Raw genomic sequence first — 21,246 nt, 5'->3', positions numbered from 1 at the left:
AAAAAATAATTGTTAAAGGGAGTTTGTTTCCAAATGAATTGGTGCTTCCAATGTAAAAAAATAACACAATACCCTAATTAGATGGACTGTTCTCAAATGTTCATATAATAGGTAACCTTGAGTAACACTGGCAGGAAAAGGTCATTAATCACTTGGCATAAATGGGGCACTGCTATTATTTTGGAGGGGGGGTAACCGTGCTTGTATAGAAGCCTTGAAGCAGGATCAGTTTCCTGCAAAGTAATATCTGAATATGAAGAGCTGGGGCATGGCATGAAAGGTAGTTTTTATCATATCTCTGCAACTGTAATCATGCTGCAAAACAGCAAATAAAGTACATGGAGGGCAAGTGTGTTGAACCATATCAGTAAACAAAAACATGGAGTGACATCCTATATCCTGCATCTGAAACCTTGCCAGACTACAGTTACACCAATGGCGACACAATTTTATGTACAAGTTACCCAAAGGGCCAGGCAAAAGTGATCCCTGTGCCGGCTGTGTCACTTGCCAAAGGTTCCTGACCCCTGTTATTTTACCAGTACTTAAAGGGGTATTCCCATCTCCAAAATTATCTCAATATATAGTAGGTGTAATAATATTAGCAAATATCTCCAATAAGAAATGTAGTATAGTTCTTCTGATTAGCTATGCTGCTTACCCCATGTGCAGGGCATTGAATAGCTTAGGTATCCATGGTTACGACCACTAGCAACTAACTGTCCCTATATGAGTGGTCATAACCATGGATACCTAAGCTACTGTAATGCCCTGTACATGGGGTAAGCGATATAGCTGATCAGAAGAATTTTACTACATTTCTAATATTATTATTATTACATATTGGGATAGGATCTTGGAGATAGAAATATTCCTTTAATACAACATTGATAGTAGTTGATATATGTGGAAAGTCGGCTGGAGGGAGCTCTATCATCACAGAGAGAATCTATCCTATCATATTAATGCATCACATACAGTGGGGGAAATAAGTATTTGATCCCTTGCTGTTTTTGTAAGTTTGCCCACTGACAAAGACATGAACAGTCTATAATTTTAAGGGTAGGTTAATTTTAACATTGAGAGAATATCCAAAAAAATCAAGAAAATCACATTGTATAAATTAGATAATTTTTTTTGCATTTTGCAGTGAGAAATAAGTATTTGATCCCCTACAAAATATTATGAGTTCTGGCTCCTACAGACCAGTTAGACGCTCCTAATCAACTCGTTACCTGCATTAAAGACAGCTGTCTTACATAGTTACCTGAATAAAAGACTCCTGTCTTTGTCAGTGGGCAAACTTACAAAAACAGCAAGGGCTCAAATACTTATTTCCCCCACTGCACATAAGTGATGATGAAAGGTGCAAGGTGCGATAAGAGGGGAACAAGCAAATAAGTGAAAATAGCTTTAAAGGGACTGCACCAAGATTTTAAGTTCTCTATGGGACGGTCACATAGAAAAATAATGATTACCGTAATCACTGAGATGGGGCTCTGCGGAGTTCCAATTATATGGATAAGACATAACTTATAAATCCCTTTAAATATTTCCCTCATGGGTTAGTATCCCCCCTATTACCTTCAGTGTCAAATGGATTGAGATCTGTTGCTTCGGAACTTTCGAAGGGATTGGATCCGGAGTTCACCAAGTCTTGATCTTCATCCAGAAAATTTAACTTGTTAATAAGCTCTACAACAGATTAAGAACGATTTAGACCGCTACAGACGATCACTGCTACAATGATGTCCAATTATGAATTCATTATGTGTATGCAGACATTGCAGACATGCAAAACCAATACAAAAAACATAGTAAATGAATATGTATATTTAAACAAATAATAATAAAAAATAGTCATGCTGACATAGCGGGTCCATTACAGAGGGATGTACTTTAAAATGGTCGTCTGTTTTTTTGTAGCAAACCCAACACTTGCACAAGGGTGGAAATTGTAAAGTACAAGTTGAATGTAATCTAAGGCCCCTTTTACATGGAGGCTGCACAGTGTGGAAGCTGTAAGTGGGTTTTTACACACCAGAATCAGCTCTGGGAACAATTCTTTAAGAAAGGCATACCTAACTATACATGAAGAGACAATGCCAATCTGCAACGTTTTCACATTGGACAGAGAACTGAATGCATTAGGTTCAGGCTGACAGCATATGGCTTTCAGAAATTGTCCAGGCTTGGTTGGCACTTGTGTAGTAACCTGGAAGGATTGGACACCGGAGCAACAAGGCAAAAACATGGATTGATAAACGCTGAGGAGACTTTAGAGCCTACTCTTTGGGTAGGAGATGTTGTGATACAAATTTGTGGGTGTAGGTAGACATTGCCTGACGGCAATAGCCAAGAGATGAGCAATTTGATTTGTGGTGCCTGGTCCAGCATCCAGTACTGTCCTCCATGGCAGCCGGTCTTCACTTCCGCACCCATGATCCTGGGTGCTTCTGGCACATACAAGGTCCTGCAAGGTCATCCTAAGATGCCAGGTTGAGGATACTGTATGCAGGAGTGAAGACTCGGAGTTGACTCTCAGGATCAAGCTGGACTAGGGAAGCGCAAACTGAATTACTCATATCTACCAAGTAGGATAGTCTTATGTATGTAGGCTAATTATATTTTGACCCGTCCACTCCTAAATCTATGTGTCCTTCCTTACTTTTCCGCTTAGTTTAACACATTCCAGAAAAAATGGCCCAAGAAGACCAGCTTTAAGATAAAAAGAAGATTTTGCAAAACTCTGGTCAGGAGATGTTTATGCCATTGGTTGAAGAGGTATTTTAAAGAAAGAAATCTAAGGGGCCGATTCACCAAAGCTTTTATGCCACAAAAGTGGTGTAAAAGGTTTGAAAAGTTGGAATTGCGCAAAAAATTAGCATCTTTGCATTTTACGAAATGGGTGGAACAGACGAAGAGTCGGGGTGGGACAGGGTGTGGACAACTGCCCGTCCAATTAACCAAAACTGCCACAATTTTGCACAGCAGAAAGGCTTCTCCAGTCCCTGAATAGAGTACCATTTTTGGTGCACACCACTCAGAAGAAGAGTCAAGTTCATTATTAAGTGGCGTGTGCCTCTTAATGAATTTGGCGTCTCTTGAACTATATCAAGACTGGAGTAGTGCGAGCGTGTGCTGCGCCAGCCTTGATGAGTCGGCCCTAGCTGTTATATATATATATATATATATATTATAACGCTCCAGTTCTAATCTCTGTGGATCTGGTGCAAGTGGTGGAGATGTTCTTCTTTGATCACTTGACCACTGAGGCACATGAATGTCTGCAGCAATCAAGTGATTGGAATGGCGCACTACCAAAGGTGCATCTGTTGATGGGTGAGTATACATCTTTTAAATTTTTATCAATTCCTTCACTTTATTTTTTACATTTTTTTTTTATATATATATATTAGACAACCTTGCAACCTTGATAATGAAATTTACAGAAAAGTATCACCAGTTGTCCAGTGTCCATCTATCCTCATTGCAGATGGAGGCTCTACTAATCCAGGTTGGGTTACTGCTGTGACACTTCTACAGGGAGGGTTTTCAATAAGATTTCAATTAGGTAACGGCCATTTAGAGCTATAGTCTTTAGTCTCTCAAAAGAAGCGTTCATTTATTATAAACCATCAATAGTAATCCGTAACCTAACCCACCGTCCAATTGTGAATTTTCCCAATCCTTTACCTTGCTGGTTTTACTACAAATGATCACAGACAGCAATGAAGTAAAGCCACAATAACAAAAGATGGAGGCACACACGGCCAGCAGAAGGAAGTAAAGCAGACAGATCAAGGACAGGATGAAAAGATAGCAAAGACCATAGACCTTCTCCAGGACTGGATGGTTTAGCTGCAGACATGTGTGCTCGCTTTATGGACTCATCTTGATCTTCATGTAAGTTGCTCAAGGCATTCAATTGGTTTACAATTTCTGTAGACAGAAGTCAGTCAACACAGCCATCAGGAAGGAAATGGATTATTACAGGAGAAGAAGCAAAAAGCATCAGGCCCTTGTCCAGAGAGAAAACAGACAGAGGTTAGATGTCAGAAGTGAGCGCTGTATGAATGTGGAGGGGGCTGCACCATCATTGAAGCCCTCACAGGAGGACTATACAAGCGCCCTCCCCCGCTGTGGGTACAGATCCAGAATATAGTGCCCATAACGTACCAGTCTCCCCGATATTACACAGCTTTATCATGGCCTACACAATCTTACACTGTATTATAGAGGTATTCTCCCCAAGCAGCAGTGAAACCCATAGCAGTAAACAGTGCAGACTGTGCCGCCATGCAGGGTCTGCCATGTGACTTAGCGCCTTCATTATTTTTGGGACCCTTCATATGCTCATGCAATTAATTACGTCAATGCCAATTTTTGTAAGATTTGTTCTAGTCTTCCATGATGAGATATTGTGGGCGATATAAGTGGGTGTTTTGTACCAGATATGCCTCCATCAAAGAATGGTCTAAGATACATGGGTGATTTTTTTTTTTTTTTTTTTAATGTCATCTCAGTCATTGACTTGTGTGGATGCTAAAAACTGCTCAATGTAATTAACATCTGGTAAAAATGAGCTGAATCTAATCATCATCCAATGTCATTTTGGCATTAAAGGGAATCTGTCACCCCCTGGGATGTATATAGCCTATTAATATGGGCATACAGGTGATAGAAGTGTACATCTAGTCCTACCTGTATGCCTCATATTAATGGTCTTGTTTGGTGAAATCTTATATTATGACTTTATGGTAAGGATTAGTGTTGAGCGAGTATGTTCTGTTAACCCTTTCGCCGAGTATGCTCGGGCTGAGCTCCGAGTATTTACAGCTGCTCGGTGATGAGGTTAAATCGCTCTCGTGTGCATGATTTACAACGGTTTGACAGCTTTATTACATGTGAGGAATGTCTATTTCTTACACATTCCTCCCATGTAATAAAGCTGTCAAACCGTTGTAAATCATACACACGGGAGCGATTTAACCTCATCACCGAGCAGCTGTAAATACTCGGAGCTCGGCCCGAGCATACTCGGACAGAACATACTCGCTCAACCCTAGTAATGATCCCTTTCAGGCCCCGGGGCCGTAAGGAATCCCCGCCTCCTGTCTTCATTATAATAGTATGCCTCTCCCCTGCATGTCAGTGTCCTGTGATCCCGCACCTGCACGTCGAACTCCCCCCACGATCCTCCCTCCTACAGGAGAAAGTCTCGGTGACTCGACGGCGCCTGCGCAGAAGATCACAGAATACAGTAATCAGTGATAAACACTATAAATAAATTAAAGAACTGATTAACTTTTTGAACTAGACGTCCAATCCATTAGCGTCCATCAGTCAAAAAAAATTGTAATAATCCAAATGGATTACTAAATTCATGTTGATTTTTCTTATTGTACAAATAAAAAAGCTTTTTTTTCAGGCATATTAATGACTAAAAACTATGTACACTTTTGCATCAACATTCTTGTTATTGTACATTTGCTTAAAACTGTAAAATCAAATGAAGCAATTTAAATGGAATCTGTCACCAGGTTTTCCTACCCCACCTGACAGCAGCATGATGTAGGGTCAGAGACACCGATTCCAGTGATGTGTGACTTATTCGGCGGCTTACAGCAGTTTTGATAAAATCACAGTTTTCTCTGCAGCAGATTTAGCAATTTTCTGAATGCTGAGCTCTGTATAACCCTGTCCACAACACTGATTGGCAGCTTTCTGTGTACACTGTGCATAGGCAGGAAGCTGTCTATCAGTGGTGGGGGCATGACTTACAAAGCTCATAATCTCCTGCTGGTATAACAGTGATTTTATTAAAACTACAGCAAGTAGCTCAGTAAGTGACACATTGTTGGAAACAAGGTCTCTGTTTTTACAATATGCTGCTCTCAGATTAGGTGGCAAAAACCTGGTGACAGATTCCCTTTTAAAAAAAATTATACATTTTATACCATTTTGAGGCTACAGAGAGTCTTGCAAGTCCTTTATCAAGCTGACTGTTCACACCTTCTTGTCTGTCAGTGTAAGTACAGAACGTGATTCATAGCCCGGCCACATGTCACCTGATCCGAACTTGACAGCCTCATATATGCCTATGAGGCTGTCAAGTTCAAGTCAGGAGACATGCGGCAGGTCAGTGAATTAAGGTCTGTTCTCAGACCATGCCAGGCGGATGTGTAAATGCGTCCTTACTGATAGCAGCAGGGAGTTCTACACAGATCTCCAGAGAGAGGAGAAAGCATGTACAGTCTCAGGGAGGGCAGATAAAGTGTGTAGAAAAAGAGGGAAGCAAGTAAAGCAGAAATAAGTGAATGACAGGATGTGTTCTGCTATATGAGCTAATGAAGATGGCTTATGTTACTGGGAAAGTCACTGTCACAAGAAAAAAATCGGAAACTTAGCCCAGACTATAAACTCAGGGTGTCTGAAATTGAAAGAAGAAATGAAGACTGCAGACTGAAAGTTAGTGGTTGCTTTTAGCTAATAAACTTGCACTAACTCTTGTAAAATAATTTGTTTAAAAAAATATATATTTTTATTACTGGTAATTTAAACAGCATAATTAAGTTTTTGTCTGCATTTCTTAATCCATTGAACATATTAGGATTTCTATATGGTTTAGTCTTTCTATTACTAAAAAAAAACAAAACAATGAGATCAGTAGTGTGAATAGAGTAGGCTTCAATTTTTTACTTAAATAATAAGGCACAACACAGTCATGTTGGTCATTATAAGTACCGACTGTGTAAACTTGAGAATTTCTGGCATTTTGAACAGCTGCCGTCCTTGTTATTCTGGTGGTTAAATCCATAATTACAGGTTCATGTGATTATCTTGACAACTCAAAAGGTGCAAAAATATCATTAATGCATTAATGGAGTCACCTGAGGTTATAGAATGTGCTGGCTGCATTCATGTTGTAATATTAAAGTGAGTCAGGTACGGCACACTGGGGTGCGCACACAACATTACCAGCTACACTTGGGAATTTTCTTGGAAGTTGCAGCAAGTGTTGACTTGTTATTCTATCCCTAATAACTACCATTCTTATATAATCACTGTAAAACTCCATATCAAACAGCCTCGCAGTGTGCACCCAGATTAGGAAAATCTGTATTATTCTCTGCTCTTCTATATGATAGACCACATATCTAATAGGACATATAACCCCACGCTCCCTGCTTATATCAGTCATGCAAAATAAACTGTACTAAGCAAAGTGAGTCATTACAAGGACTTTCCATGCTTTATGTCAGATGGGGCGGGAGACTAAGGCCCCGATTCATCAAGAACAGTGTTTTTCATGCTGGTCCTGATGAAGGGTCGGGGTGGAGTGTAAGGCTCTAGGTTCATTAAGAGATGCGCCTCTTAATAAATCAGTGGCCCTGTGGCGTGAAGTCGCTCTGCTAGAATAAGATTTGTGACATAAATGCGGCTGCTCATCATGAAGCAGGGGTTGTCACGCCCAGTCATGTCACAGCTCGGCCCACTTTGTTGAAGCTGGGCAAAACTGGCATGAAAACCTCGCATTGAGCAAAAATGTAGCTAATTTCACAGCTTTTTGCTCCAGAATTCTTGCAAAATAGGGCCCAAAATATGTCTGCGCAGCCAGTTTAATAGTAAGCTCTGGTTATGGTCCTCTTTTTGTTTAGGACTGTTTTATACACCAAGCCCCTGTCACCTAGTTACTGGTGCCAATTTTTGGTCTGATTTTATTCCCGCTTCCCCACTAAGCATTCCATTTTTTTTTTTATTTTTATTTTTTTAAATCTACCATGCGGTGATAGAGATATGGGTCTTTTTATTTAGTGCAATTTTGTACGGTCTTTAACAAGAGGGTGTTGTTCAAAGCGTAATTATGCAAAGCAGCCTAAAGACACACCACAGAATATCCTGTGAGCCACTCCCCCTTGGTGAAGACCATAAGAATTAGCACTAAATAAAAGGCCCATATCTCTGGAACCGCATGGCGGATTTACACAAAAAAGAAACAAAAACTGGTATACTCAAGGGAGCAATGAGAATAAAATCAGAGTAAAAACTGGTCACTTTTGAGCTGGTGACAGATTCGCTTTAAAAAGTGAGTGTGTTTTCAGAAAATGACCTATTGCTACAATCATTTATTTTTATTAAACCTACCTTAAAAAATATATTTTTTTCAATATAGCTATATTAAATTAAAAACAAAAAATGTCTGAAGATTTGCAATTTTTACACCGATCACTAGGCCTTATACTAGACTCACACTTCCTGTTTCATATATTATCCAAACAAACAGGATTACAGTAACAGGTAATGGTCACAGATGATCCTGCTCCCCCCTCCATCCACAATGACCTGTGTCCTGATGACCGCATGCTCATTAATTGCTTTAATACAATTCAGTAAGGTCTAAGTCAGTCCATTGCTGCTAATGTCCATGTTTCCAAAAGGAAGTAGGGGTTTACTATTGTTGAAGTATGAAAATATGTGAAAACTGCAAATTATTTTATTTTTTATATAGTGTTTCTGATCTGAAAAAAACAAAAAAAATAAGGTAAGCAAAAATGTTTAAAAATAAATTTAACAGAAAAAAATGATTTAAACCGTAAGTGATTTTCTGATGACATTCCCTTAAAGGGATTCTCCTGGATTTAAACCTTGATGGCATATGTTAACAGGACCCCATAATTTTTTGCATGGAAAGAACAGCTCGTCCATACGGGCAGCAGCGGCAGTTACTACAACTGGTCCTAGTCACTAGCCAAGAGATCGGACTCTTATTTACTATAAAAGGATGGCCTATCCAAGAGTAGAATAACTTGGACTATTTCGGACTTGACAAACCCAGTGATATAACATTTCTGGCTGACCGCATCTCTGAGGACTGTCGAAATAGCTTTTTATTCCGTCATGATTCCCAGAATTTAATTCCTAAATAAATCGGATCAATAGTTTGAAAATGGTGAAAATGCAAAATTGTTTAAAAAAAAAATTAAAGTTTGATTGTTGGGAACCTTCTTCCTTATTAGTATTAGAGGCGTACAATTTGACTTCATAAATATTTCACAGACATCAGATGGAAATACTGCTTTCTTTGTGGACATTAATAGCATTGTAATGGTATTTCATTCAACATGTGGAATGTTAATCCTGCTCTGGCCAAATTCCAACTCAGGTCACATAATCCTGTCTGTTCATGTCCCACCTGTAAACAAACAGATAAAACCGGCATTTTCAACCCAAACCCCTGGGATAAAACTGTCCGGTAGACTAGCAGTAGGCGGGAGAGGGAGGCGGCCAGAAGACGGAGCAAAAATAAAAGTATGGTGAAGGCGTGCAACAAGTAAAAGTATTGCAGGAAATTTTGCCTGGCTCCTCTCCCCAATGGGGACCACTCCCCATATGGCTGTGGGCAAAAGGTGGGGGAGTAGGTGTTTTGGTGTTTGCACAGCAGAGCAGCCTTTAGTGAAATTACCCAATGATGTTTGCATGGAGAACTTTTTTTTTCCCACTTCTAAACACAACCAAAAAAAGGCAACCAGACGGACCCCGCACAAATCTATATGGCACCTCTGCTTCCGTTTGAAACAGAACTATGTAGCACGCTAATTCTGTTCATCTAAACAGAACAAACAGGCATGTGAACAGAGCTCTATATTTACTGTATAGTACTTCCCCATTATCCGGTAGACCGTAAGCCCACAAGGGCAGGGCCCTCCTCCTTACTGTACCAGTCTGTCATTGTTAGTTTGTTCTCTGTAATCTATAGTAATCTTCTCTCATGTTCAACACCATGGAATCAATGGTGCTCTAAAAATAAATAATAAAATAGTCCTGTGTATCCAAGCGGTTCTCTACAGTGTGGATAGGTATCCAAGTTTTTCTCCATGCAATCTAGTGTAAAGCACAGTATATAGTGTATTAAGCACTTTTTTAATGCATAGTGTTAGTGTATCCAAACTGTTCTCCCTATAATTCACTGAACAGCTGTCATGCGTCTGGTTTCGAGCTCTTGAGCCTGTGCTTTGTGGTCGGCTTCTCTGTCCGCTGAGCCACAGCAGATACACCTTTACTGCGGGTGTTTAGTTTCGGTTATCCTTGCTTCAGTCTTTTTAGAGAAACATGTGTTTTCATTTACTCATTTGTCTGCCCTATCACCTTTCGTGTGCGGCTTTATATACTTTCCCCCAGCTGGTGATCGTCTCATTTGGATGTCCATCCATACTGCAGTAGCTTAAGCCAGTCAGTGAAAGACCAGCTAGGGTTTGTCTCTCTGCTGTTTATGTTCTTTACCCTGCTCCAATGTTCTTTCTTTACATACTTCTTTTTAGGAAGTAGGCGGTATATTCTCTAACAGTACGTACTTAATCCTTTATTTTGTATTTCGTGGTTTGTTGTACTCAGTCTGGGATAACTTTCTATTTCAGTACACTTTCCCTTCTGCAGCTAATTTGCACTCTGCTCTGCCCTCCGGTATTTTAGGAGGAACGTGAAGCGCTCGATGGCCTTTCAGGCAACATAGGTCCGAGTTGCCATCCTCTAGTCTAGTGTGTGGTTAGCGCTATCTCAGCTCACGCAGGAAACACCAGGGACTGCAGGGTCAGTTACAGCTTTTAGTGTGTTACCCATTTTCCCGAGTGTGTTGCTACACTATCATAACTACAGCGTGGGTATGTATCTAAGCTTTTCTCTATATAATCTAATAAACAGCACAGTATGAAGTTTAGTGCTTTTTTTCTAACGCATAGTGTTAGTGTATCCAAACTGTTGGATATGTATCTAAGCTTTTCTCTACATAATCTAATAAACAGAATAAAATGCATCTAAAACCTCTCTAGATCGGCTATTCCAACTACGCAGTATGTGGACTGAAGGCCCTTCGTACCAAATCGATCGTTGGGCACATGTAAACACCAAATAAATGCTCCTTGAATATCCATTGGGCACAGGCATTAATGATTGTGCCAAATTTTTGTTTTACCTGCTTCTATTAACGGTACATATGTTATATTAGATGGGTGTCACATCGTGCTAAGTCAACCATGTTGTGCATGTTTGCCATTTTGCTTGGTGCAGACTGTCAGCACCATATTCGGTGGTGTAACTGCAATTTTCTGGTATAAGTGAAATCATTGTGGGAAAAGAAAAAGGTTAACTACGCTCAGACTACTCATGACAATAAACATCGCTGTAGACTAAGCAGCTGCGCAAGATTGTGTAGCTGCAGCAGTGGGGATCCGGCTGACACAGCTACACTCCCCATAGAAAAGGCAGAGATGGTTTATTATCCTCTCTGCCTTCCTTATCGCTGTATACACAGTGAATAAGCGCTATGTATACAGTATAAGAAGCACTGACAGAGCTTCCTCCTATGGACCCAATAATCAAGTGATTGATAGGAGGGAGCAGGAGCTGCTGGGCCCTAACAAACCCCTATTAGCCAGTGATTATCCAGGGAGCTGAATCTGCTCTGTAACTTGGGTTAATATAAAAGGCTCGGTTACAGGTGAAATCAGAAACATAAATAATATCAATAATGTACTTAAATATTGAAATGCTTCCCCCCCCTTACTAACAAAAAAGGTCTTTTATGACCAAATGGGAGGCATAATATGTGAAATAAAAGAAAGAAAAACAAAACAAGAAAAAGATTTTTTTAAAAAGCCACTGCCAGTCCGAATCGTTGTTTCTAGCCCTGCCCCCGTCAAAATAAAACATATGCCAATATATAAAAATAAATACAGAAAGCAGAACACATTTTAAAATAGTTTTAGTGGTTCCTTGTGGTAATAAAAAATAATTAAAAAATGAAAAAAATGAAAAATAGAGTTGTAGTTCTTAATATTTCCTCCCTGATATCATCAAAAAAGGAATACAAAAATAACAAAAATTAGGCCCCATATGTCATGAAAAAAAAAGAGGCAAAAAATAATCAAATATGCAAACGAAAAAAAATTGCTAGTGCTGATAAAAGCGCATGTGCGATAAAACGAGAGAGATTTTCCAGCTCCAAAGTTCTGGTCCCCATTAATATCTACGCGGTACGGGTACAAGTTCAGGTACCCGCACCGAACTTTGGGCTAAAGCTTGGTCTAACCCGACGAACCCGCTCATCTGTACAGCCTGCTGATCATCTGATGAATGAGCAAAACGCTCGTTCAAGGGGTGAAATGATCTTATGACTTTCACACAAGGTCACCATTCTTGGCCGTGCATCATCCTGTATAAATAGGACTAACGCTGCTGAGAACAATAGCAGCCAATGTGCACTGAACGATGTACTACGGATCATTCGGTGGGCATCATTTAGCGAGGTCTGCCTGTGTAAGCAGCCTATTAAACGACTGACGCTGGATAAATATTTACCGATCAGGGGTAATTTAGTGCCGCCAGTCTATTCGTGTCAACAGACCTTTACATTAACCATTAGTAATTATTCCATAATACTTTTGTTGTAAGAAGAATATATTTTACATACAAAATGGCTGCCTTAGCCATGTAAAAGATGACAGCCTACATTTCTCATAACTATATGAAAGACTGTCTGTTGCTCATATCAACCAATCAGAGCTCAGCTTTCATTTCTCAGTACCAGTTTAAAAAATGAAATTGGACTGTTAATTGGTTGCTATGGACAACAAGGAGAGTTTGTCCTTTTGAAACAGTTTTGATGTACAGTATGAGGCCTACAGTTCATTTTCAATGTGGGACATTTTAAGGGTTAATCATTTAATGATTAGATAAATATAATATCCTAAGCTCATAAACAGTTGCTACAATATTCTTTCTTTGTTTCACACAACTCTCGTAAGACAATATTCACACGTCAGTATTTTGCCTCAGTATTTTTTTTTCAAAATTAAATTTTTATTGAAAGTTATATAATTTTCAATTACAAAATACCTCAGTATTCTTTAACCATTTTTAATCAGCACATTTTTTTTAACCATTCCTGATTTTGGCTTGCAAATACTAAGGTAAAATACTGACCAAATACTGAACGTGTGAACGTGGCCTAACTGTATAATTGAAGCTTCCACATCACTAAATTCAGGGCAATGTTTGAAGCCAAAAATCTCATCACAACCCCGTCTAAAGACATGTATAGCTTTACTAGTAAACCGTTTTGTTTCTCTTCGTCCATGGTGTGCGAGGCCAAGTTCTCTAGCAACCACCTGGCTTCCTGTCAGGGCGACCACTTTTTCATATAAATGTACAGCAGTGGTCACATGAACTTCCACCACCCCTATCACAGCCCGCAATAAAATGCTACACACTTGTTTTAGGTCCTTAAAATGGCACAAAAAATGAACAACCCTTCTACATGAAATAGATAAAATCCTGGGAACAATTTACAGGAATAATAAATGAATGTCATGTGCTGTGTAATGGTAGTAAGCCCTGAGGAAACCATGTAGCTTTACACAAAATACATTACTAGGCTATTACTATATTAGATTGATATTTTTGTGGGAAAAGTGTGTGTAAAATGTGCATTTTATTCACTGAAATCCCTGGTGTTTGTCTGCATAGGAGTCCAGTGGGCGGTGCTACTCAGTGATTGACAGTCTTCCCCGTATGACTGTGCATGCAGAGATTGCGGTCAATCACGGAGGAGCACCGCCTACCGGACTCCTATGTATACTAACACAAGTAATACTAAATCTTTTTCAACACACCTAAATATCATTCTGCTCAGCTGCCCCTGCTGTATACCATGCAGTCTACATATCGGACTGGAAGTCACACAAGACATCTCTCACAACGGTCCTTCCATAACAGTCCACAAACCAGGTCACAATACAGGTTTAGATAAATTTACATAAAACAAGGCAAATTTCTTGTGTAAGGAGATTTGAAAGTAATAAAACACTGGACAAAGGCAGGTATTAAAGGTCACCAGGTTTTCCCTACATAAACCATGTCCATTACCCTTTAACCCTCTTTAAGAGTATCCCCTTGATGATGTGAGCCTAGCTGCCCCTTTTTATAATTCTCCCACACTAATGCTAATCTGAATGGGAAGATGGGAGTTACCAGACAGTGCTCCATGCCTCCTCTGCGCTTGCAATCACCGCCCCTCCTGCCTTGATTGAAGAGCATGACGTCTTTTACGCCATCTACACAGCCTACTTAACTGTGGTGCCAGCACAAAAGGAGAAAGAGTACTGCTGGTACAGGATGTCCCTAAAGTCTGTACACATATTCAAAAATAGATCATTTTCAAGAATTTTTTTTTATTAACATTTTATTCAATTGGAACATTAAATAACTTCTTCGATATGATTTCCATCATTTGCAATGCAAAGGTTGATGCGCTTTGCAAAGTTATATTTTAGTTAATTTAATTAATTAAAATGATAATTAATGAGAATTCCTATGTGCCGAGGCTTTAGGGCCACCCTGTATCAACTGGTCTAGCAGTTAGATGGTAAAGGTTAATAATTGGCCGCAATGGTCACAAGCTTAAAAAGCAAGTGATAAGCTGTTAAGATACTGGCGTAGTACTGCTGGAAACCAGTGGCTGAAGAAGCACAAGCAGGAAAAGCAAGCGGTAGTAGAAGTACTTGGAGTTAGCAAAAGGAGTTGTACGAAACAATCCATAGATGAGTGAGATCAGTCTGGGTAAGAATGTTCAGGAGCTGGAGACTGGAACTAGGCTAACAGTTAGACACAAAACTCAAGCAATGAGTGTGAGATCCATGTGGCTTTAAGTAGGCCCAAACAGGAAACAAGATGGATCCCACAAGTTCAGAATCTGCCATCTTAGAAAAGGGCAATTGCATGACACAACAGCAGCCTCCAGTGCTAAGGAGTAAAATTGCAGCACAATTATTAAGGTGAACAATAACAGGCACTAGTGGTCAAACTGTAGAAGGACAACAGGAATTCTGACATCAGCTTCCTTAAGTATATACAGAAACAACTTGCCCCTCAGGGCGTCCATCCTTAGCGATGTGCGTCGCATACATCAGCGCTACTCGAGGCAGCTACTTCTAGACCCACCGGCAATCAGTTCTGATGAAGGTCCATTTGCAGGACCGAATAACGTTTAACTTTAAAAGATTGCCTGAATTAACAAATCTATCAATGCAATCCTTCTGAGTGCAAAGTTGTTTCTATATTGACTATGGGTTGGAACCTTAGTTGGGCACCTCTTCACACATCGGGAGTGCCATATATCTACTAACACAGCTAACTGAAGTTTTCAGGGTTTTTTTTGAGGGAAGAGTAGATAGAATCTGCTCACCTGGTGGAGTAGTTCAGGTCAGGAACAACTCTGATGAGAGTAGTAGTGAAGTGGTATTCCCTGTACAGATTGCTGCTCAACCCATTGAAGCCAACAGAACAGCTCATTAAAACAATTGTGAGGCAAAAAATAAGGACAAAAACGTTGTGGTGGGCAATATAACAATGACGACAAGGATGAGAAGGTGTAGAAAAACAACGAACATTTATTAAAAGACAGCAACGTGTTTCAAAATCGATCAAACTTCTTCCTCGGGCTATCATACAAAGAATTACATAGAACAACTTATAAAGGAAGCTGTGATCCAAGGAAATTACATCTCCCACCTACTGGTGAGTATCAACACTAGGAGACACAATAGAACATATGAATAGCTTACAGTGACAATATAATTAGAGAATAGAAGATTATATATACGATTTCTAGATGAAAAAGTAATTAATTGTGAAGGAAATTTAAAAAAAAAATTCCCTCAAAATGTAAAATACAAAATACAATACTTTTGAAAAGGTTTAAAAAAAAAAAAAAAAAAAAAAAAAGGAAAAAAAAAATTGAGAGAATTTTTTTATTTTAAATTTCCTTCACAATTAATTACTTTTTCATCTAGAGATCGTATATATAATCTTCTATTCTTTATTTGTATTAGGATTGTAAACTATTCATAGGTTGTTTTATGGTGTGTCCGGGTTTTTATACTCACCAGTAGGTGGGACATGTAATTTCTTTGGATCACAGCTTCCTTTTTAAGTTGTTTTACATACTTCTTTGTATGATAGATTGAGGGAGAAATCAGACCCCCATTTTGAAACGCGTTGGGGGCGGCGAGGCTGATAGCGCACATTTCCAAATCATCCCACACCAGGTAACTACCAACTTACAATGGCTGCATTTTCTGTATTATGCCAATTTGCACATCTCACTAGTTGCACTTTATTTCCCTAAGGGATGCACTGCTACTTTACAGAAACAGTCTGAACTTATTGGTTTATACTGCACCTAAAAGTACTTTACTATAGTGATGGTTGATTTACCTGTCTATGGTTCTGGATCATTTGTTAATCTTTATTCATGGGGGCCTAATGAGGTGGCGAGTCAATATATACAGTACAGACCAAAAGTTTGGACACACCTCATTTAAAGATTTTTCTGTATTTTCATGACTATGAAAATTGTACATTCACACTGAAGGCATCAAAACTATGAATTAACACATGTGGAATTATATACTTAACAAAAAAGTGTGAAACAACTGAAAATATGTCTTATATTCTAGGTTCTTCAAAGTAGCCACCTTTTGCTTTGATGACTGCTTTGCACACTCTTGGCATTCTCTTGATGAGCTTCAAGAGGTAGTCACCGGAAATGGTCTTCCAACAATCTTGAAGGAGTTCCCAGAGATGCTTAGCACTTGTTGGCCCTTTTGCCTTCACTCTGCGGTCCAGCTCACCCCAAACCATCTTGATTGGTTTCAGGTCTGGTGACTGTGGAGGCCAGGTCATCTGGCGTAGCACCCCATCACTCTTCTTCTTGGTCAAATAGCCCTTACACAGCCTGGAGGTGTGTTTGGGGTCATTGTCCTGTTGAAAAATAAATGATGATCCAACTAAACGCAAACCGGATGGAATAGCATGCCGCTGCAAGATGCTGTGGTAGCCATGCTGGTTCAGTATGCCTTCAATTTTGAATAAATCCCCAACAGTGTCACCAGCAAAGCACCCCCACACCATCACTCCTCCTCCTCCATGCTTCACGGTGGGAACCAGGCATGTAGAGTCCATCAGCTCACCTTTTCTGCGTCGCACAAAGACACGGTGGTTGGAACCAAAGATCTCAAATTTGGACTCATCAGACCAAAGCACAGATTTCCACTGGTCTAATGTCCATTCCTTGTGTTCTTTAGCCCAAACAAGTCTCTTCTGCGTGTTGCCTGTCCTTAGCAGTGGTTTCCTAGCAGATATTTTACCATGAAGGCCTGCTGCACAAAGTCTCCTCTTAACAGTTGTTGTAGAGATGTGTCTGCTGCTAGAACTCTTTGTGGCATTGACCTGGTCTCTAATCTGAGCTGCTGTTAACCTGTGATTTCCGATGCTGGTGACTCGGACAAACTTATCCTCAGAAGCAGAGGTGACTCTTGGTCTTCCTTTCCTGGGGCGGTCCTCATGTGAGCCAGTTTCTTTGTAGCGCTTGATGGTTTTTTGCAACTGCACTTGGGGACACTTTCAAAGTTTTCCCAATTTTTCGCACTGACTGACCTTCATTTCTTAAAGTAATGATGGCCACTCGTTTTTCTTTACTTAGCTGCTTTTTTCTTGCCACAATACAAATTCTAACAGTCTATTCAGTAGGACTATCAGCTGTGTATCCATCAGACTTCTGCACAACACAACTGATGGTCCCAACCCCATTTATAAGGCAAGAAATCCCACTTATTAAACCTGACAGGGCACACCTGTGAAGTGAAAACCATTTCCGGTGACTACCTCTTGAAGCTCATCAAGAGAATGCCAAGAGTGTGCAAAGCAGTCATCAAAGCAAAAGGTGGCTACTTTGAAGAACCTAGAATATAAGACATATTTCAGTTGTGTCACACTTTTTTGTTAAGTATATAATTCCACATGTGTTAATTCATAGTTTTGATGCCTTCAGTGTGAATGTACAATTTTCATAGTCATGAAAATACAGAAAAATCTTTAAATGAGAGGGTGTGTCCAAACTTTTGGTCTGTACTGTACATTGCTGTTCTATATTCCTCTCTTCTATGGTATACACGCTCATTTATTTTATGGTATTTTTCTATTAATTCAATAAAGATTTCTTGTTTGGTAAAATACTCTCAGCTTTCTTAAACATAATGGTTTACTGGAGCATAATGGTGTATCTAGTCTTTTGAGTATCCTATATAATTATTTTTCCATGTAGGAATAATAGTGTAATTTCTTTGTATGACAGCCTGAGGAAGAAATCAGATCCACTTTGAAAAGAGTTGCTGTCTTTTGAGAAATGTTCGTCGTTTTTCTACACCTTCTCATCCTTTGTTTTCATCATGAAATCGCCCACCACAACTTTTTTTTGTTTTACTAATTTTATGCCTTGCAATACCCCCTTGGTATAGACCATAAAAATATCACTATGTAAAAAAAGTCCATATCTCTGGAACAAACTTTCCTACATTCACGATCTTTTCATCACTAACAAACTTGCCCACCTCGGCATCACCGAAAACCTGGCTCACCCTCTCTGACACGGCTTCTCCAGCTGCACTTTCGTACGGTGGATTCCACCTTTCCCACACACCCCGCAAGCATGGTGGAGAAGTAGGTGTTCTCCTGCCAGGTAATAGCTCCTTCACCCAAATCCCACTGCCACCCTCCGTTACTCTCACCTCTTTTGAGGAGCACTGTGTGCGTATCTACTCCCCCTCCAACCTCCAACTGGCCGTCATTTACTGTCCCCCAGGACCAGCCACCACCTGGCTACTTAATTTCCTTTCTGCTGACATCCCCACTATCATGGGTGACTTCAACATCCCCATTGACACTTCCCTCTCAGCTGTCTCTAAGCTTCTATCTCTCACTTCCTCCTTTGGCCTTACCCAATGGTCTTCCGCAGCCACTCACAAAGATGGCCACACTTTGGACCTCATCTTCACCCGCCTCAGTTTCCTGTCTAACCTCTCTAACTCACCCCTCCCTTTTTCTGACCACAATCTACTTACATTCTCTACCCTTTCCTCTCCAGGGCAACAATTCCCACTCCACAAACTTGCATACCCTAGCAAAAATCTTAAACACCTTGACCTACACTCACTCTCTGAATCCCTCCTCCCTCTTACAGACATCAGTTCCTTACATGACGCAGATGTTGCTGCCGCTTTATATAACACCACAGCAGCTACAGCTCTCAATTCAGTCGCCCCCTCACACATACCAAAGCTTGCACAAACAGGCAACCCTGGCACACCAGCCTAAGCAAAGAACTGCAACGGGCCTCCAGGGTTGCTGAGCGTAGATGGAAAAGGTCCCACTCCAATGAGCACTTCATCGCATTCAAACAGTCCCTCACTACCTTCAAATCCACAATCACTGCAGCAAAACAAACAAACATACTTCTCATCTCTCATATCCTCCCTGTCTCAAAACCCTAAACAGCTATTTAACACTTTCAATTCTCTCCTCTGCCCCCCAACGCCTCCTCCCTTTCCTCTCCACTGAAGACTGCCTCATTCTTCAAGCAGAAGATTGACACTATCAGACAAAGCTTTTGCCTAAAGTCCCCCCAGCCCCTCTTCACACTTACTCAATCCTCCTCCTCCAAAACCAGCTTCTCCACCATTACAGAAGATCAACTTTCCTTTTTACTCTCTATATCACACCTCACCACCTATGAACTTGACCCAATCCCATCCCACCTCATCCCCAGCCTTACCACTATCTTCATCCCAACCCTAACCCACCTCTTCAACCTGTCACTAACAACTGGTGTTTTCTCCTCATGCTTCAAACATGCCTCGATCACACCCATCCTCAAAAAGCCCTCCCTTGACCCATCTTCTCTGACAAGCTACCACCCCATATCACTTCTCCCATATGCCTCAAAACTACTGGAACAACATGTCCACTTTTTTCTTTGAACGCCTCCCATCTGGCATCCGTCTTCACCATTCTACTGAAACTGCCCTGACTAAAGTCACCAACGACCGACTAACCGCCGAATCCAAGCTACACTACTCTGTCCTCCTCCTCCTAGACTTGTCATCTGCCTTTGACACAGTAGACCATTCCCTCTTACCAGGGCTGTGGAGTCGGATTTGTGGAGTCGTAGCCCATTTTGGTGGAGTCAGAGTCAGTATAAAATGGATATAAAATATATAATAAATTGGGTACAGTAATTCAATGCAGTTTGTGGAGAATATTTTTTCATAAGAATTTGGAAAAGTTATGAAATGTCTTATAAATGTCTGTCCTATTCTTGATCTAAGGGTCTAGACTTTTACCTGAGAGTAATCTGTTCTACAGTAAATTTATCACTTAAACATGAGCCATGTATGAAGGAGTCAGAGTCGTTGAGTCGGAATCATGGAAATTGAGGAGTCGGAGGTTTGGCTTACCGACTCCATAGCCCTGCCTCTTACTACAGACTCTCTCATCTCTCGGCATCACATACTTGGCCCTATCTTGGATCTCTTCATACCTAACAGACAGGACATTCAGTGTCTCCCACTCACACACCACCTCCTCATCTCGCCCCGTCTGTCGGTGTCCCCCAAGGTTCAGTTCTAGGACCCCTGCTCTTCTAAGTCTACACCTTTGGCCTATGACAGCTTAGAGTCTTACGGCTTTCAGCATTACCTCTATGCTGATGACACACAGATCTACCTCTCTGGACCCGATATTTCCTCCCTACTAACCAAAATCCGACAATGTCTGTCCGCAATCTCATCCTTCTTCTCTGCCAGATTTCTAAAACTTAATACTGATAAAACAGAATTCATCATCTTTCTACCTTCCCATTCATCCCCCCCATCTGACCTATCTATCAACGTCAATGGCTGTTCATTCTCCCCAGTCCCGCAAGCTCACTACCTTGGAGTAACCCTGGACTTTGACCTCTCCTTCAAACCACATATCCAAGCCCTTTCCACTTCCTGCCGACTCCAACTCAAAAATATTTCCCGGATCCGCACATTCCTCAACCACGAATCTGCAAAAACACTAGTGCATGCCCTCATCATCTCCCGCCTCGACTACTGCAACCCCCTGCTCTGTGGGCCTCCTTTCCAACACTCTCGCATCTCTCCAATCTATCCTAAACTCTGCTGCCCGACTAATCCACCTGTCCCCCCACTATTCCCCGGCCTCTCCTCTCTGTCAATCCCTTAACTGGCTCCCCATTGCCCAGAGACTCCAGTTCAAAACCCTAACCACGGCATACAAAGCCATCCACAACCTGTCTCCTCCATTTATCTGTGACATAGTCTCCCGATACATATCTGCACGCGACCTTCG

The 21,246-nt window shown here is 40.6% G+C and overlaps 1 protein-coding gene across 7 annotated transcripts in view; it reads right to left on the bottom strand.

The window, feature by feature from the left end:
* EHBP1 (EH domain binding protein 1) overlaps window positions 1-21,246 on the bottom strand; it is a 445,048-nt gene that overhangs the window by 296,822 nt on the left and 126,980 nt on the right. For 4 of the 7 annotated variants that reach the window (XM_073672136.1, XM_073672138.1, XM_073672140.1 and 1 more), the window contains 2 exons: window positions 3,838-3,942; window positions 1,585-1,695 (listed from right to left, as the gene is read on the bottom strand). In XM_073672136.1, the coding sequence (XP_073528237.1) occupies window positions 1,585-1,695; window positions 3,838-3,942 (216 nt within the window). The remainder of the gene's footprint in view (window positions 1-1,584; window positions 1,696-3,837; window positions 3,943-21,246) is intronic. The other 3 variants (XM_073672139.1, XM_073672142.1, XM_073672141.1) reach the window with 1 other exon arrangement.

This window comes from Phyllobates terribilis, unplaced genomic scaffold (genome assembly GCF_046119375.1).
Source record: "Phyllobates terribilis strain yellow unplaced genomic scaffold, ASM4611937v1 Scaffold_3__8_contigs__length_932513732, whole genome shotgun sequence".
In the NCBI taxonomy this organism is placed as follows: domain Eukaryota; kingdom Metazoa; phylum Chordata; class Amphibia; order Anura; family Dendrobatidae; genus Phyllobates; species Phyllobates terribilis.
This window is presented reverse-complemented; position numbering and strand designations above follow the sequence as displayed.